Source organism: Trichosurus vulpecula, chromosome 2, assembly GCF_011100635.1.
Source record: "Trichosurus vulpecula isolate mTriVul1 chromosome 2, mTriVul1.pri, whole genome shotgun sequence".
Classification (NCBI taxonomy): Eukaryota; Metazoa; Chordata; class Mammalia; order Diprotodontia; family Phalangeridae; genus Trichosurus; species Trichosurus vulpecula.
Window position 1 is genome coordinate 79,230,732 of NC_050574.1, and position 18,333 is coordinate 79,249,064.

Sequence of the window (18,333 nt, forward strand, 5' to 3'; positions counted from 1 at the left end):
GTTTACCTAACAATGATACTTTCTTAGGTAGTGAAGAAAGATCCCAGTATGCACCACCTTCCTCCTGCTGAGACTCCCAATGGCTGGTGTGTTTGAACAGGTCCTTCCTCAGGCAGGAAGAACACGCTGCCTAGATTTATTTCTAGCACACTGAAAGTGCCAGGGTATTGCTAAATATGAGCTCGGTGAAAATCCCTATGTAAATTGTCTCTGTAATTGCAACGCAATATATTGTGAGTTCTAAACTGTAATTGTTTGCTGACAATGTACATTAGCCATTCACAGCTTGTGTCAATGTGGTATCAAGGAATTAGGGCCTTAGAATCTTTAATGCCAGTTGAAATATCGCAGAACCAACTTTTGTAATAAAACCAATATTTCACTAGGGAAGGAGTCTGCCATCTTAGCAGTCACTTAACTACAAGGCAGTACCACTGAGCATGATCCAGCATCGCACCAAGGCTTTGGTCCTACTCCAAAGGACCTCTATAGTCATATATGTTAAGGGGTAGGAGGGCATTTGGTAGGTCATGCAAGCCCTCATACTGTCCCGAAGCAGGTTGTGACAGATGAATTGTTATGGAACTTTAAGATCTCTATAGGAAAGGAGGAGACTCCATGCCCTGGCTTGGTTGCCTGTCTGGGGGTTAAATGATATTTACCACCTGGAAGTTCCTTTTCATATCCAACTTCATTCCTTCCTATTATAATGTACTTCCATTCCCTTTTGTTCTGCTCTCATTTTAGTATAGGGACATAGGTGGTCAACTTCTTTGGTAATGCTGCTATTGTAATGGTCCTCCCGAGTTTAATTTATTGTTTAGAGGGGTATAGGGGAGTACAATCAATAAAAATGTTCAGGAGTCCACAGTTCTAGACTTAGTAACCATAATGCCAGATGGATATTGCACCCTGTCCAGAGGCAGCTGTCCTTTGAAAGCTCCCTTGGCCACAAGGGAAACTAGGTGAGAGAATGAGGATAAGTCAGTGCATTTCCACCAGTGGAGAAAAAATAACATATCTTGAATCTATCATGCGGAAAATAGATTTGCTCTGCTTGCCTCTAAAAGACAGAATTAGGTGTGATGAGTAGAAGTTTCAGAGCCAGATTTCAGCTTGATGAAAAGTTAAAAAAATCCTAACAATTAGATTTGTCCAATGGTGGCTGTCTTGGGAGATGGTGGTGTATTCGTTATTGGAAGTCTTCAAGTGAAGGCTGGATGACTAGTCGTCAAAGATATTACAGTGTAGATTTCTGCATACTTGGCTTGGACTAAGGTCCCTTCTAATTCTGAGATTCTCTGGTTCTATGAAGCCCACTTCTGACTGACTAAAGGTCATTAGCTTGCTCCTCAAAGATTTGATGGTGTCCCTCACCCGCACAGGGTTCCCTATACTCACCTCTGGCCTCTCTGATGACCCCTAACCCTTCTAATTTCCTCACATTTCCATCTGTTGAAATCTTATCATTCCTCAAGACTCCACTCAAATGTTATGCCCTCCCTGTGAATTGCCTGTGGCTTTCAAGAAAGAAATGATTTTTCCTTCATCATATTTAACATAGTTTGTTGCATTTTTCTTATGTTCTTTTAGTGTAATTTTGGATTAGGATTGTGTGTGTGTGTGTGTGTGTGTGTGTGTGTGTGTGTGTGTGTGTGTGTGTGTATTGAATCTCCCTACCAGATAAGATCCAAATGATAAGGATTATATTTTACTGAATAATATCATAGGTTTAGAATTATAAAGGTCATTAAGTGCAACTTCCTCATTTTATAGAAGACGAAACTGAGATCAATAGAAGTTAAGTGACTTGCTTAAAGTCATAGAGCCCCAAGTGTCAAAGTCAAGATTCTAACTCAGGTCCTATGACTCTACTTTCAACAATAAATCCTACCTCTTCCATGTCATCCTTCTTGACCAATAATAATTTTTTTTTGCAGACACATTGTGGAGTGCCATAGTAGATAGACTGTCGACCAGAAGACATTAGGTCAAGTTCCTTCTCTGACACATAACTGGCTATGTGACCCAAACTTTTTATTTTACCTCTCAGTGTCCCAGGTTACTCTCTAACAAATGCAACATTCCTTCTACCTCTCCATCTGTTTCTGTCTCTCCAGAGCCTAGCAGAATGTTCTACACACAGTAGGCATTTAATAGGTGTTCAATCAAATTATCTGGAACATACATCTTGATTATATCTATTATATTGATTGTATCTATCTTATTTTCTTTGTCTCCCAAAAACCTTTCCTGCACCTGCCCACTAATATGTAAGGGATGGGCATAGAGACAAACAACTGGGATACAAGATAGAATGTGATTAATCTAGAGGAAATTTCCAGATAGTGTTGTGTTGTTGTGTTTGTCCATTCTTGAAGAGGACCATGACATCAGGGAAATGATGATATGACTTGCACTTGACTTTGATTTGAGTGAGGGAGGGCTGTGCAATGTCACCAGCCTCACTTTCTCCTCCATAGCCATCTGGGTCCGGTGGCCAAATATTCATCAGGACAACTGAAGATGGCCCAGGATGCATTGGGAGACCCCAGCCCTTTCAGGACTTTTCAGGTTCTCACTTTGAATGAGGTAACACCCATTCAGTGAATAGCCTCTTTAATAAGTTAATCAAGGGATGGCCCCTTTAATAAAAAAAAATTTTTAAGAAATTGGGAGGGGAAGACCCTCAGGGTTCCTGGCCAAAAGAGAAACAGTTACTATTTAGTACTTACATTCACTCTGTACTAGGAGGGCAGGGACCTATCTATCTAATCTATGAGCTCTAGAGTGGATTGGGTTTAAGGCTTGGTCTTTGAGAAGGAAATCTAGCCAGTAAACCCAAAATTAATGAGGCAGCATTCAGCCATGGAAACGTACTCTAGGAAAATTTGAGGAAGGAGGAAGTATTTTCAGCTTCCTTATGTTTCCACTTCCTGCCCTACCAACCCTAGCCTTATGGTTCTGTCTTCTTCATCATCATCGTCGTCATCGTCCTCCTCATCATCATCGTCATCGTCTGTGTTGTTCTTGTTAATAAATAAGTCAGCATTTATATAGTGCTTTAAGGTTTGTAAATAGCTTTACATGTATTATCTTATTTGATTCTCACAATAAGCCTGTGAAATAGCTGCTATTATTATCCCCATTTTGAAAATGAGAAAACTGAGGCAGACAGAGTTTAAGTGAGTTGCTCAGGGTCACACAACTAGGAAGCATCTTTAATAGATTTCCCTAAGAGAAATGCTCAATCTTCCAGACTCCGTAGTTGGTCCTGGGACTTAAATGCTTGAGCAGAGCCCTGGTGTTCATGGAGCTTCAGGGCTGCACTCTCTGTAGATGCCAGCAGAGGGTGCCAAAGGGGCAGTGGAACCTGGACCAATAATGACAATGCTGAGGGGGTAGGGGGTGGGGTGGCTAGGGGGTGGAGAGCACCACTGTTGGACTCTGAGCTAAGAGATGCCTGCAGGGGTGCCAGTGAAATTCTTGTAGCAGCTCATAGCTTTTCCCCTGGGAATCTAAGCTGCAAAGGGGAGGCCACCAAGCAGAGATCTTCAGATAAGGCATCCCAAGGTAGAAAACCAGACGGCAGGCTGGGAAGTCAAGAGAAATGGAAGTGGGAGAAGACTCTGCTCCTGCCAATCTTGGTGCATGTTGACTCTGCTCCTGCAGCCTGAGGTGGTCAGGCCCCATCAAATCCCACCTCTTCCATGTCATCCTTTTTGACCAATAATAATTTTTTATGCAGACACATTGTGGAGTGCCATAGTAGATAGACTGTCAACCAGAAGACATTGAGTCAAGTTCCTTCTCTGACACATAACTGGCTTGTGACCCAAACTTTTCATTTTACCTCTCAGTGTCCCAGGTCACTCTCTAAATTTTCAAGTTCCCCTCCTGCTTTGGTGGAGAGAGCTCTCTCCCCATGGAGCTCTCTACATGGATAAGATCACAGATTCAGACTGAATAATAACACCTGATATGTATGTGGCCATCTAGGTTTGGAAGGGCTTTACATATGTTATCAGATCTGATCCTCAGAACAATCCTATGAGGTAGCTGCTACAGGTAATATAATCTCCATTTTATAGATGAGGTTGATGAAGGCCCAGCAAAACCAAGTGACTTGTCCAGTGTCACACAACTAAGAAATGCCTAAGGTGGGACTTGAATCCAAGACTTCCTGACTGGCTTCCACCATTCTATCCATAAAGCCAGTTGCTACCCAACCCAGTTGACCTCAACCACACTTTATTCTCTGGCCTCTAAGCTCCCACAAGGAGTTTGCTTGGATCACTTATATCACATTGTTCCAGGAATTTAGAGCCCAAAGGGTCTCAGAGATCAGTCTCCTGTCTCACACAGAAATCTCTCCAGCCTCTCTAACCAGTGCTCATCCAGGCATTCAGGTCCTTGGTGATTGAGTCGGTGTTTATAAAACAATCGTTTTCAAAACAAACAAGTTGGAAGGTGCTGCACTGGATTCTGAAGTAACCACTTACCTGAAAGGAGAAAAAGAAGGGAAAATAGGGGAGGAAATGGATAAATACAAGGGAAAAAAGAAATCAATCATTGAAATTAAACCCCAAAACTAGGGAAAGGGTTGACAAGTGGAGGGAGGGGGCAATAGAGGAGGGAAATGAGAGAGGGAAGGGAGCCAGTGGGAATAAGATTGCATCAAATTAATTTAAGTGAAACTAATCAGAGGGACAAAATATTGACTTAGAAGAGTAAGGGGATTAAACATTTTCTTAAAAATTCATTTTCACTGTTTGTCTCTTTTCCCCTGCCTTCCAGGTTAACAGGTTTCCAGCTTCCTGCCCCCATTGTCAGCACAGGTGTCGTCCTCTCTCTGTGGCTTGTGAGTGACTATGCCGTCAGTGCCCAAGGCTTTCATGCCAACTATGAAGGTAGGTTTCTTCTCCCTCAGGAGTCTGCCTCTCTCTCTCCTACCCAGTAATGGTAAGCCATGGCTTGATAGGTGCCCAGGGCAGGGGGATGGGGAGGCTGGGGTTGCCCCTCGGTCAAAGGAACTCTAATACAATGGCTGCAGCCAGCCTTCCTTCACTGACTGTGGTCTTCTTGGCTGATGCAAGTAATTGAACACCATCTGTGCCACCATTGTTCTTCTGGCTCTCTTAACTTTCTATGGGAAACCTTTTCCAGGCGTCCTTAATTTTAGTTCCTTCCCTTTGCTGACTATCTGCAATTTATCCTGTATGTAGCTTGTTTGTATATAGTTGTTTGTATGTTGTCTTTCTCCCATTAGACTGTGAGTTCCTTGAGAGCAGACCTTTTCTTTCTTTGTTTAACAAACAATGTGCCTGGCACATAGTAAGTACTTAATAAATGTTTATCGACTGGCTGTTGCATGGATACCAATGGAGCACACAGGTTTTAGCCTATCCATAATAAAAAGGCATTCTAACAAAGAATGTTAGGCATTAGGATGATTTTCTTCCCCCTTTTTCTTAGGAACATGAGGCATGAAAGTGAAGGTTCTTAAGGGCAATCTCTGAGGTAGGACTCTGGGAGTCTTTGCATCCTTACCTTTTCCCAGATGCTCAAGACATCACCTGAGAATGACCCAGGCTATCCATCCCCAAGCTGCTGGCCTGGGGGAGCTGACTGGGTGGGTGTCAGAGTTGATTGTTGGCCAATGGTGCAAGCTTGTAGGAATGTGATAGTTAGTCCTGCCTGTTCAAAAGCCTTGTCTTTGGGAAGCAGTGAATCTTAGGGTCAAGGGAACAGTATCCCACTGGGAAAGTATGGATTTAAAAGGACATACCTATGCAGATGCAAAAAGACCCCAGATGCCCTTGGGAAGCCATTGGGAAGATTGCCAAGAGCCAGGCAGAATGATCCACAGCCATGGCTTGGTATTCCTAATGCCATCTAAGAAGGGAAAGAGGAGTCAAAGGGCGTTGGGTTGAATCCTGCCTCTTATGCTTTTCTCTGTAACCTTGGGCAACTCACTGAACTTCCCTGGGTCTCATTTTCCTCATCCACAAAATGAGGGAGTTGGACTAGGCCTCTAAGATCCCTTCCAACTCCAGATCTGTTATCCTATATAGAACAAATATATTGACTGAGATACTCCTTCCCTACGTGAAAGTATACACACTTCCCAGTCTTGACCTATTGTGCCTGGTCATTTTCCTTGGGCCAGGTGGATAAAATTTAAATTGGGCTAGTCATTCCTCCATCACCCAGAACTCACTGTCATATCTACACTGACCACATTTTCTTCCTAGAAATGAACCAAAGGAGTATGTCCCCAGGTTCCTCCTGGTTAATGAGAGAAGCAACATCACATTTTAGGGATTTTATTAGTGAGTCTTAGTGGTGTGTACCTGTAAAAAATGAAGTATAAGAAGAGGCTGAAGGGGTTAAACACCCTGAGGAGGAGCCTTAAGGGAAAGAGGGAGAACATGGCTTTTCCCAACATGCTGAGGTTGGCATTGTTCTCTCCCTTCCCAGGGCCCTGACTCAGCAGCCCCGGCTGTCCTCTGGGCTCATATTTATGGAGTAAGAGGAGTCTCTTGCCCTCCTTTAAATGGATTACCCCAGGCCCATGTGTGATGAGATGTTCAGAGTCACAGTTGAAGTGACTTGACCAAGGTCATATAACTAGTAAAAGTTTGAGCCTAGATATGAACTCAAATTTTCCTGGCTCCAGGCCCAGCACTCTGTTCATTGTGCTACCTAACTATCCCAAAGATTTAGGCCCAGTCCTAGGACTCTCTGGCTATTGATAATTTTTTTGGCCCTCTCTGTATCTCTGAAGTAATTTGTATGTATCTGTACATTTATTATCCCCAGTGAATGTTTTGTTACTTTCTATATTTTTGTTTATTTTCTAAAATTCATTTTTAAATTTTAAGTTCCAAATTTTCTTTCTCCTTCCAGTCCCTCCCCCATTCATTGAGAAGGCACGCAATATGGTATCAAGTCTACATGTGAAGTCATGCAAAGTATTTTTCCATATTAGCCACATTGCAAAAAAAAGGCAAGGAAAATAAAGTGAAAAAATATGCTTCAGTTCTCTCTCTGAAAGTGAATTTTTCATTATGAGTCCTTTGGAGTTGTCATATCACGCCCAATGATGCCTTCTTCTCATGTCACCATAGCAATGGCCATTTGTAGTTTGTGTGATTTGGGGCCAAATCATTTGTCCTCTTTGGTTATGAGTCCTCATCTGTGAAAAGAGGAGATTGGACCAGTTGACTTCTAGCTCTAAATCTGTGACTTTGTTATCCTCAGGCTCTCCAAGGCTGTGACTGAATTGATAAGCTCAGACAGATCCCTACCAATCTGGAAAGACCTTGGGTTCAGAACTAAGCATGGCCTTCATGACTATTACCCAAGAACCAGTCTAGCTAACATTACAGAATTTCAGTACCCAATTGCCACAGGGGGGTGAATTTTTGAGCTATAGGAACTCTTGAAGCCTGTCAGCTAAGTTGCTAGAAATTATGGTCCCTTTGGGTTTTTAGTGACCTTTTCAGTAATCATGTCATTTTAGACTTTATGACAGAAGAACTGAGTATAATCTGACATATGTTTGAGATTCTGAGAAGCTGATTTCAAAGAGCTCAGAGAAAAGGAAGGTAGGCTGTCAAGACTTAACATTCTGTAGGGCAAGTTGGTCCAAGGCAAGTAGGAAATTCTCAGGAATGAAATTTTAAATTCACAAACTAAACAGATTCTCAGGAGGAAGGGGCTATGATCTGCATCCATGAAAGGAATACTTACCCTGAAGAAATTATTGTCCTTGCCGTACCATCACTTGGGCCCTTTCCATCATAACCATGGTCTGTTTAGGAACAAGAAATGGAAAAAAAAATCTTTTCACCTCTACCTCTTGGAACACCAACTGCCTTAAAGGCTCAGGTCACGTGTGCCTTCCTACAACAAACCCTTGATTTCCTTGGATATTAATTCTCTAGAAATTTCTTTATGTCTGTTTTGTTTATGTGAATATTTTATATTTACCTGTTCATGCATGAGGTGTTTCCTTTCATGTAGAAGATAAGCATCCTGAGAGCTGAGACTGTGCCACTTTTCTTGGTCTTTGGATCTCCAGTGCCCACTACAGTTCTTGATATGTGGCAGGTGAAAATAAATGGGTGTAGAATTGAAATGTAGGAGAACAAATAAATATGTCAAGTGATTTGCAAAGCTTAAAATGCTAAATAATATCAGCTAAGATTATTGTTATTCTGTTGATCTAGGGGACAGTGAAAGAGAGGGGATAGAAGGGACTCTTGCTGGTGTGATTAACCAAGCCACAGGGCAGCGGGGTCCTCAATGAGATTCAGGTTAGATCCATTTTCTCTGGGTTATGGTTTTCCAGTTACTCTCTGACTGATATAGGACATGGCAGCCATTTGATCCTACTATCTATGGCTTCCTTTACACTTGGGGTTGCCTTGTGGGACTCATCTGAGGAGAGCCACCAAGCCAAGGTCATCAAAAGTGCCCAGACCCAGAGAAATGAAGCCCCCAGAGCTCAAGGGCCCTGAATCAAAGCTCACCTACCAAAGTTGTTGGCAGTGACTGTGCCACCTGAAACTGTGAGGAGGGATTCCATGCCACCTTCCCTTGGAGAGGGAAGAATGGCCCAGGGCATCCTCTGAGAAGGCAGACAGAATGTAGGATGATGTCCAGGTAGGGTTGCTTTAAAGAAAAATCTGACACATCCTTTATTGTCTGTGCCCTGCAGGAGACCAGTTCTGAGGCTGCTCTTGGGGGACCCCAGCAAAGCAGGGCCTTTGACAAGGCTCGGTCCTGGAAGCAGAAGAGAGCTTTGTTTTTTTCTTGGTGTGGGAAATATGCTCCTCTCAGCAGCGGGAAAGTAGTGTCAGGTTTGATGTTGCCTTCCCTGGGATGTGAGGGACACCTCACATAACACTGCATGCATCTCTGGGCTGCATCTTCCCCAGCTCCTGTCTCTCAGGAAGGAGGAATACAAGCCTCTCATTTATCCACACAATAGCGTGCAGCATTCTTTCCATCCTCACCTACCCACCCCAAGTCCTGATGAATGTCAGGGATGGGTCATATGATTCTTCAGGAAATTAACCTTTTTTTCTTCTGTTTTTCTAAATGGGTTTCTGGTCCCCTATAGATCTTGGCTTACAGGGGAGTCACTGGTCTGGGAATCAGCTTTTACTCCATACTGACAACATGCCTATGGGTTGAGGTGACCAGGTCACACTCCTAAATGTGGACTTCTCATCCCTCCTGACATCAGGACACCCAAGTTTGTCAGTAACTCCCCACAACTCTTAACAGCCCTTCTTAATCCTTCTCCTTTCTTTTCTCTTTCTTTCTCTCTTTCCTCCTCTTTGGATCATCTTTCTTTGATTCCTCCTATTTCCTCCCACCTTTCTCCTTCCCTCCTCCCTTCTCTCTCCACCTCCCATCTCCCCACTCCTTTCTTCTCCTCTCTTTCCTTCCTTAGCTAGAGTCATGTTTACTTCCTTATGACATTTCTCCCTTACCAGGAAAGTCTTCTGGAGACTGTGCATGCACACTGGCCTCTCCTATTTTCTTCTCCTTTTTCTGTCTTTTGTTACCAGTCTCCTCCATGGCCATTTCCCCTCTTGGAAATCTCCTCTGAGCTTCCTGAGGGCTTGGCCCTTCAGCCCAGATTGAACAGAGCCCAAGAATCATGCTTTTGCTTGTTCCCTGCCCTGTGGGTCCTTTGCACAGAGGGAGGGTTGATCCTGGCAACTAAATCTTTTGGAGGCAAAGGACGTCCTCTGACCTGGGGTTACTACTCCAAAATCATTTTTTTGGAGGATCGCCCCAACACGATTCCCTGGAGACCCTTGCCCAAGGCAGTGTCAGTCAAGTTCTAGTAAGGCATCTGAGAAGTCATTGATTTTTCTCTTGGGTGCCTCTGGCACCTCTCTCCTTTTCAGTGCCCCCTTCTCCCAAATAGCTTGTGGTTTATTTTCTATTTGCATTTTAATAGGGGACTCTTATCTAACAAAAAGCCTTCCAGGCTAAAGGGAGCCAAGTAGAATTTCAGGCTGGCAAAGGGGACATTTGGAGGCCTTCGTTTGGCCATTAGCCCTCCTATCACATTGTGGGGGCAGCTGCCTATAAACTACACCTCTATGCTCCCTCATCTCAGCAAGGGGTGAAGAATGCCAGTGAGATCATTGACTTTGCAGATTGAAAGTAGGTGAATGTTAAGGGGCCCATCCATCTCATTTAATAAATTTCTCTTATCCTTCAGGAATCCCCCCACTCTCATGAATGAGCCTGGGCTGCTAATATCATGGCTTTTAATGTTACAGTTGTACTTCCATCCCCCAGAAGGCTCATTTTCTCCATCCAGAGTATTTTGTCTACAGGCAGCATATGCTGCTGCCAGGTGAGCAGGGGTGCCAGGGCTGCGGCCTTGTTTGCCATTGTACTGTCGTACTTTACTTGTAGGCATGGTTACCAGAGGAGGAGACTGGCTTTGCCTCTCCATTATCCTATTTTTATCCAGAATAGCATGCTTTATTAAATTAGCTAGGCATACAACATCACGTTCATTCACAGTCTGGTATTTTAAAAGATGAATTTGTAGAACAAGATTAAGGATATAGACCCCCTAGCTACAATCACTAACCTCACTAATTCTTGACTATGTTCAGTTTGTTCTAATCAGTAATCCTATTCTTAAAAAAAGGCCAAAGCTACTATTACAATAGGCTGTTTGAAGACTACATTTAAACTCTGGACAAGCCCCTTAGTGGATAAAGTGAAGTCAGGAAAATGTTTCAGGTCCTGCCTCTGACACATATACCAGCTCTGGGAACTGGGGGCAAATTATTTTACTGCCCGTGCCTTTACAACTCCTGAAAACTCTAAGATACAAGCTAGTCACCCACCTGCATTGGAGGAGGGGAATTTCTACATTGGGGCATCTCTACACTTAGGAAATCTTAACTCTGGACAAAAATACCTCCCAAACCTGAAGGCACAAGGACTAAGCTTCAGTGACATGAATTTTAGGTACTGGGGTAGATTAATGAGAGAGAAGGTTTTTTTTTTTTTTATAAGAGAAAGGGATGAATGGTCATAGAATCAAAAACAGTCAGGAAAGAACAAGGATCTTAGGGATCATCTAACTAATCCAACCTCTTCTCATGCAGTTAGGGAAACTGGGACACATAGTAAATTAATGACAGAACTCAAACCTGTGTCCCCTGACTTCAAATCTGGAGGTTTTCCCCCTACACCATTATGGATGGCAGACATCCCTCAACCAGGCTTCTGTCTGCTTTGTCTATGTCAGACTAGCCCTGAAATTCCTGCTCCTGGTTAGTGAGACTTGCCCAGGTACCCAACTATGCACCCAGGCCAAAATCCTGGCACCCTTGTTCACCTGGCAATGGTGTAGCTTGTGATTAATAACTACTGGCCTCTTGGGAGAGCCTTCCAGAGTAACTCAGCCATGGGCTGGGGGTTATGAGAAACCCTGAGGGCCAAGCCTTTTATTGCTGACACAGTTTTGCACTCTCCTTTGATCCCAGGAGAAAATCACTATAAGGTTTTTATAAATGTTATCCACTCATCTGGTTTGTTAGGCTAGGGTGGAGGGAGGAAGTATAGCCTAGCTTTCAGCACAATTCCGCAGGTTCTTTTCCCTCTTGATGAGGCTGCTGGTTTTATCCCTCTGGAGCCCAAGAATTAATCCCATCCTGAACCTAAATTGAGCCTTCTTGCTGGCCCCAGATTAAGTTCCCGCCCTGGCCCCAGTCTGAGCTTTCTCCGTGACCCCAAAGTTAGCTATCTATCCTTCCCTAGAGTAAGCCTTGACCCTATAAGAAATCTCAAAAACATGTACCAGTGGTTACAAGGGTATTGGGTAAGAGAGTACAGATGGTTCAGTATAGCCTCTTTTCACCAATGCAAAACAATTGTTAAAAAAAGTCCCATACAACATCAGCAGTTTCATGTCTAGGAGCTTGTGGGAGGGAGGAGGTGCAGAGTCTATAGTAGTAGGGTCTGAGAGGACCCTGGGAGATACATCTGGAGTTTACCTCCCAGGTCTTCTGTCTCCTCTTATTCCTGGTGCCTCATTGGCTTTTGGAGCAGACAGCTTGGAATATAACATCACACAGCACACACATGCACACATACACACACACACACACACACATACACACACACCCCAGCATGTAGCCTGGACAGGCAAATCATTCTTGGTGGGAGCAGTGCTGTGTGGCCACTTTACAAGTATCCATTTGGCCACTGATTGAAATGAGGATGGAAATGGAGTGTGCAGAAGGAGCTCCTCTGAAAATGAACTCTGTATCATATTAGTAGTTAACGTTAGAGGACACATTTTTTCGATTGCTTTCTGACTCTCTCTTTTCATCTTTGTCCTTCTCCTCCCTCTTCATCTATATCTGTCTTTGCTTCCCTTTTCCCCCATGATTCTTTTTCACACTTGACTCTTCTCTGCTCACTGTCCATCCTTCCTCTTTCTCATTCTCCTCTCATTCTCTCTTCTCTCATTCTCTCCTTTCCTTTCTCTTCTCCCCTTCTCTCTTTTTTTCCTCTACACTCTTATTGTCCCCTCCTTTCCCTTATTTCCACTTCCATCTCCTCTTGCCCTCCTTTTGATTTCCTCTCTTTCTTTCATAGCCCCTCCTTTTCCCTTCCTCATTCTTCCTTTCTTCCATTCTCCTCTCTTACCCCCCCCATTTTCCCCTCTCTCTTTTTCTCACTTTCCCCATCTTACTTTCCCCTTTCTCCCTTCCCCTTTTCTTCCTCCTTTTCCCTTTTTTCCTGTTCTCTGTCTCTGTCTGTCTCTGTCTGTCTGTCTTTGTGTCTCTCTGTCTTTATCTCTGTCTCTCTCTCTCTCTGTGTATCTCTCTCTGTCTCTGTCTCTGTCTCTGTATTTCTCTCTGTATCTCTCTGTGTCTCTCTCTATCTGTCCATCTCTCTGTCTGTGTCTGTGTCTGTGTCTCTCTCTCTCTCTCTCTCTCTCTCTCTCTCTCTCTCTCTCTCTTTCTCTCTCTTCCCCTCACTCCCTCCAACTCACTAAGAATAGAATTTTCTTGAAAGAGCCTGTGTTTCTACCTGTAGCCAATCCTGGGCCCTTGGGGATGGGTGAGTGGAGAGACTCTGGCCATCAGGCTGGGCTTATGAACCTAACTCTCTCCAACAGAAGTGTTGTATCTAGAACTAACTATCCCTTGGGAGTTACAACCATATGAATAACTGCTGTCTAGTTTCACAGGAAAAAAAAGGTTTAGGGTCTGAAGGAAGAATCCCCCTTTGAAGAGAAGGGTAGATTGACAGCCTGCCTTGAGACTGAGGTTTGATTTCTGTAAAACCCATGGAGTATTTCTTGGAAAACTGAAAAGCATATGTCCTCTGTTTGAATCGATAACATTAATCCAGCTCAGATTCATTCAGTCAAAATATGGCTCAACACATTTTGGGGAGGTTGTGTGACAGAGTGAAAAGAATACTGTACTAACTGGATTCTAACTCCCCTCTGACACTTGCTAGCTGTGTGCCCATGGGCAAATTGTTGAACATCTCTAAGCCTTAATTTCTATACGTGAAAAAGGAGGAGGGATAAAAATATATCACAAATGTGAATTACCTAGTACCATGGACAGATCCCTGAGGCACTCCAAAACAAACCTTTCTCTGTGCTTATACTGACCATTGCTTAGGTCTTGTCATTTAGCTAGCTCCAAATAGAACCAACTTGAGTATCAGTTTGCCCATGTCTCTTCATATTGTTTACATTGAAAATATGCAATACTTTGCCAAATTGATGAAAATCCAAGCATACTATTTCTATAGCATATCTATAAGTCAGAAGAAAGGAAGGAAGGAAGGAAGGAAGAAGGTTAGAAGGTTACTTTGGCAGGAATCATTTTGAATGAAGCCAAGTCATCATTGCTTTTATTTCTAAATGCTCACAAACCATCCCTTTAATTATCTACATGAGAATTTTGCCAGGAATAAAAATGAAACTTTCTATCCTATTGTTTCAAAACTCCACCCCCTTCCTTTTTTTCTTTTTAAAAAATTGCTGGTCTCTAGTCACACCTCTATTGTTCACTGTGATTTTCAAAGATCACTGACAATAGCTCAGCTGTCCACTTGCCATTTCTTTCAGTACATACACTGTACTTTCAGTGATAAATAGTTCATCTGAGCCTGGTGGCGTGAGCTTATTGAAGGTGTTCTCTTAAAATATCCTCCCTTAACTTTGCTGTTAATTCCTTATCAGCCATTTTTGTGGCATCCTTCCTAGTCTGAAGACCATTCTCCTTGATAGATAAAATAGAAGCAATGTAATAGTTGTATAGTTCTTCCTTTTGATGGTCATTCCCTGCATATCCCCAACAGGTGTCCTATTCTTCCTTTGAATTTCCCTTTGCCTCCAATGTAGTAGAAATTCTTTTAATTATTTTTAGCATTTATCAGCAGCCTCAGCTAGGTGTGAGCTTTTAGTGTTCCTAACCTTATAATATTATAATATTCCTCTGTATTAATTTTTAATTATCTGCCTTTGCCTTCTTCCATACATGTATTTAAAATATTTTAAGTTCATTAACAAGTTCCCTGTGTGTCCACATTGGTCTCCTTACATAGCTCTCCCTTTTATTCCTTGTCAAAATCTGTTTTATTTGTGAAGTCAAAATTTCATTTTTGAGAGGTACCCAGTAATCTTGGGCCAGCTTCACCTATATAATTTTAATACATGGGACTTTAACTATAATTTCTCTGAACTCTTTTCATTCACTCTCTTAAACTCTTGGCTTTATATTAGATTATACCCAGATTTCTTCTTTTTTTCATAAACTCTAAGATGATCTGATCACTTCTTCCTCAGGTCCCAATCATTTGTACTTTAGGAACCAATCCTTTCTTGCTGATTGGAATTCAGTTCAAAGTAATGGTACCAGTCACATCACCTACCTCTACCTTTTAAGTGTCTTAACTCTTAACAGAGACTTAACTCCTTCATTTGTCTTAATCTCCTTTCCTACTTTTGGCATAGAAAAAATATCAGAGGCCAAAATAGTTGAAGTTTCCCATCATTGCTATATCATGCCTCCATCTTAAGTTTGTAATCCATTTGCTCATGTGAATTCTCCTTCTGGTTTGGTGATCCATAGCATACTTCCACATTGTCAGCTATTTTTCTCTCTTATGCCTCACTTAAAGGCCTTTCATGGATTTCACCGTACTAGTATTTGTTTGTTTATTTTCCTTATGTACAGTTATATTCTCCTATCCCCTTACTTGATTCTGTTCTTTTAAAATAACATACTTAACCTTCCTCTAGTCCTATTTTAGTCGTGACTCCCATCCTACCAAGTATCAGTGATACCTATGAAGTTGAATTTATTTCCTTGGGTTAGTTTCTCTAGTTTACTTTGTTTGTTACCTTGCTTTGTGAATTTGTACCTAGGTATCTGAGACCATGGATTACATGCCTGCCTCTCTTCTTGAACATTGTACCTTTTGGGTCATTGGTCCTCTCTATTGATGTTTTACTTCCTGTGTGGTATCTTGCTTGACAGATTGGTGTGAGCAGTTTTTCTACCTCCATCTTTACTTTAAAGTTAACTTGTTTAGAGTCATTAATTGAAGGAACCAGGGATATTTGGCCTGGAGAAGAAAAGACATAAATGAACATGATAGGCTTCTTTAAATATTTCAAGAATTGTCATATGGAAGACAGTTTAGACTTAATCTGCTTGGCTGCAGAGGACTGAATTAGCAATAGCAGGTAAAAGCTGGAGAGCCAAATTTAGACTGAATGAAAGGTATAATATCCTAATGATTTGAGCGAGGCCAAAGTAGAATTGCCTACATTGGGACATCATGGGTTCTCTCTCACTTAAGGTCTTAAATTGAAAGATTAATGGTCATCCACCGGGTATGTGGTAGCGAAGATCCTTGTGTTGGTCCAGGTTAGACTGTTAGACTAAATGACCTTTGAAGAAGTGCTATTTAATGATAGCAATGATTACCATTAATATTCAGACTTTATGATTCTTTGTCTCCAGGAAAATATATTTTGACTAGCCCACAATAGGTACATTCTGTCACTGCTCAAGGTCCTATCAGTCTTATATTTTAATCTGTATCCCAGACATTGAAATCCTCTTCTCTTACCACCTTAATGCAATGTTCATTCCCCAGATCTTCCTTTCTCTTCTGAAGCACCTGATTTCAATCAACAGCAGCAATGAAAAAACATCACCAGGTTTTTAGCACAAAATAAGGAAAAACAACTTAATGATTAGAAATATCCCAAAGTGCAATGGGCTGCCTGCTTCCCAAGAAAGTGAATCCTTTCTCTGAAGGTTTTCAAGAAGAGATTGCATGAATGAGTGAAAGATTCCATTTAATTCATGTACCTACCATGAGACAGGTACTATGCTGTAGGCTGCATATACAAAAACAGAAATGAAAAGCATCCCTACCCTCAAGGACATTCCAGTCTTTTAGGAGAATCCAGCATACACACAGATAAGTAAATTTAAAGGTACATAAAAGTAAATACAAATTGATTTGGGAGGAAGTACTAATACCTAGGGTAAAGGCCTATTACAAGAAGTGTTACTTAATCATAGCCTTAAATACAGCTAAGTATTCAAGGAGGTAACAGTGAGGATGGAGTGCGTTCTAGAGAAAGATATGGAGGTGGGAAATAGAATGTTATGTATGGGGAATGGCAAGTAGGGTAGTTTTCTACTAAGAGAGTACTAAGAAAGTCGTGTGAAATCTGTGTGGAATCAAACTGTGAAGGACTTTAAATGCCAAACAGAGAAGTTTGTACTTTGTTCCAGAACCCCTGCAGCTTTTTGTGAAGGGCAGTGATATGATCAGACCTGTGCTTAAGAATGTCAGTTTGACAGAGGGCAGCTACGTGGTGCAATCAATACAGAGTCAGGCCTGGAATTAGGAAGACTGGAGTTCAAATCCAGCCTCAGATACTTACCAGCTGTTTGACCCTGTACAAGTCCCTTAATCCTGTTTGCCTCAGTTTCCTCATCTGTAAAATGAACTAGTATCTTTGCCAAGAAAACTCCAAATGGGGTCAAGAAGAGTCAGACGTGACTGAAATGACTGATGGATTGGTCAAGGGAGACACTGGAGGCAAGGAGACCAATTAAGAGGTTACTGGAGTAGTCTGACTGAGACTGCTAAAGGCCTGAACTGAGAACATCATAGTGGAAGTACTTGATCCCAACTGAGTATATGACTAGAGATCACTGAGATTCCTTCCTGCTCTAAAATTTTATGATTGATTGACTAATCCCTTATTCACAAATTAGATGAGCTACACTTGAATTATGAAGATATGTATGCAGCATGACCTCTTAAGGGGTCTTGGTTTTTTGAGACTGACGATTGAAGAGGATGCAACATGTTCAGTGGGAGGATAATAAGATCCACCTTTGATGCTTCTTCCTTGTGTGAATTTGGACAAGTCACTTAACTTTCATAGGCGTCAGCTTCCTCATACGTAAAATAAGAAAGTTGTACTAAATGCCCTCTGACATCCTTCCCAGTTCTAGATTTAAGATCCTGTAATACTCACCATTAGCCTTTTTCTTATACTTGGCCCATAGACTCTCTATCAGGTAATCCCCAAGGGAGCATCCTTGTGTTCAGTGCCTTTCTCCCATGCCTTCTCCATGCTCTTCTTTGGACAGATTTCCCATCACTCATGTTGGGTGACTTTGCACAAAGACTTGATTCATTACCTCCATCCAGCAAGTTGAATGTTTCCCTTCATGGCCGAGCTCCCATCTCTGCCCTCTCCTAGCGACTCTGAGGGCTGAACACCAGCGATTTGATCGTTTGTAGTAACAGCATCTCAGTGAAATGGGATAATCCCTGGAGATGTAGTTTTTGGTTCAGGACAAGGCACTGGTGTTTTAATCATACATACAAAGTCCCATGGAAATGACGAGACACTTTTCACTCAAAGTGGAATGTTCAAATAAATTTTGCTTTTGCCTCCAGCTAGTACCATCCACTTAATGGTTGGAAAGCAAAGCTATGCATTCTATAAATGAGTATTTCTTGCCCAAAACTATACTTCAGATGAGCAAAATATCTACATTCCCTACTGAAGACCTTTCTACCTTCCATAATTTCAGTTCAGCTGCTCTGGAGAGCTCCAGTAGACAGAACCAGGGATGGGAGAAACAGAATGCAGTGAGAAGGAGAAAGAGGAGCCAATATTTAAGTTTATAGGCTTGAAAAAATTAGGACCATTCATAGTGAAAGTTTGGGGAATTGGGGAACATTTGCCACAAATAGACTACTAATAGG

At 42.1% G+C, this 18,333-nt stretch overlaps 1 protein-coding gene across 1 annotated transcript in view; it reads left to right on the forward strand.

Annotated features, from left to right (window-relative positions):
* Positions 1 to 891: 891 nt before the first annotated feature.
* CSMD2 (CUB and Sushi multiple domains 2) overlaps positions 892 to 18,333 on the forward strand; it is an 842,922-nt gene continuing 825,480 nt past the window's right edge. The window contains exons 1-2 of the mRNA XM_036743760.1: positions 892 to 965; positions 4,798 to 4,910. Of these exons, the coding sequence (XP_036599655.1) occupies positions 892 to 965; positions 4,798 to 4,910 (187 nt within the window). The remainder of the gene's footprint in view (positions 966 to 4,797; positions 4,911 to 18,333) is intronic.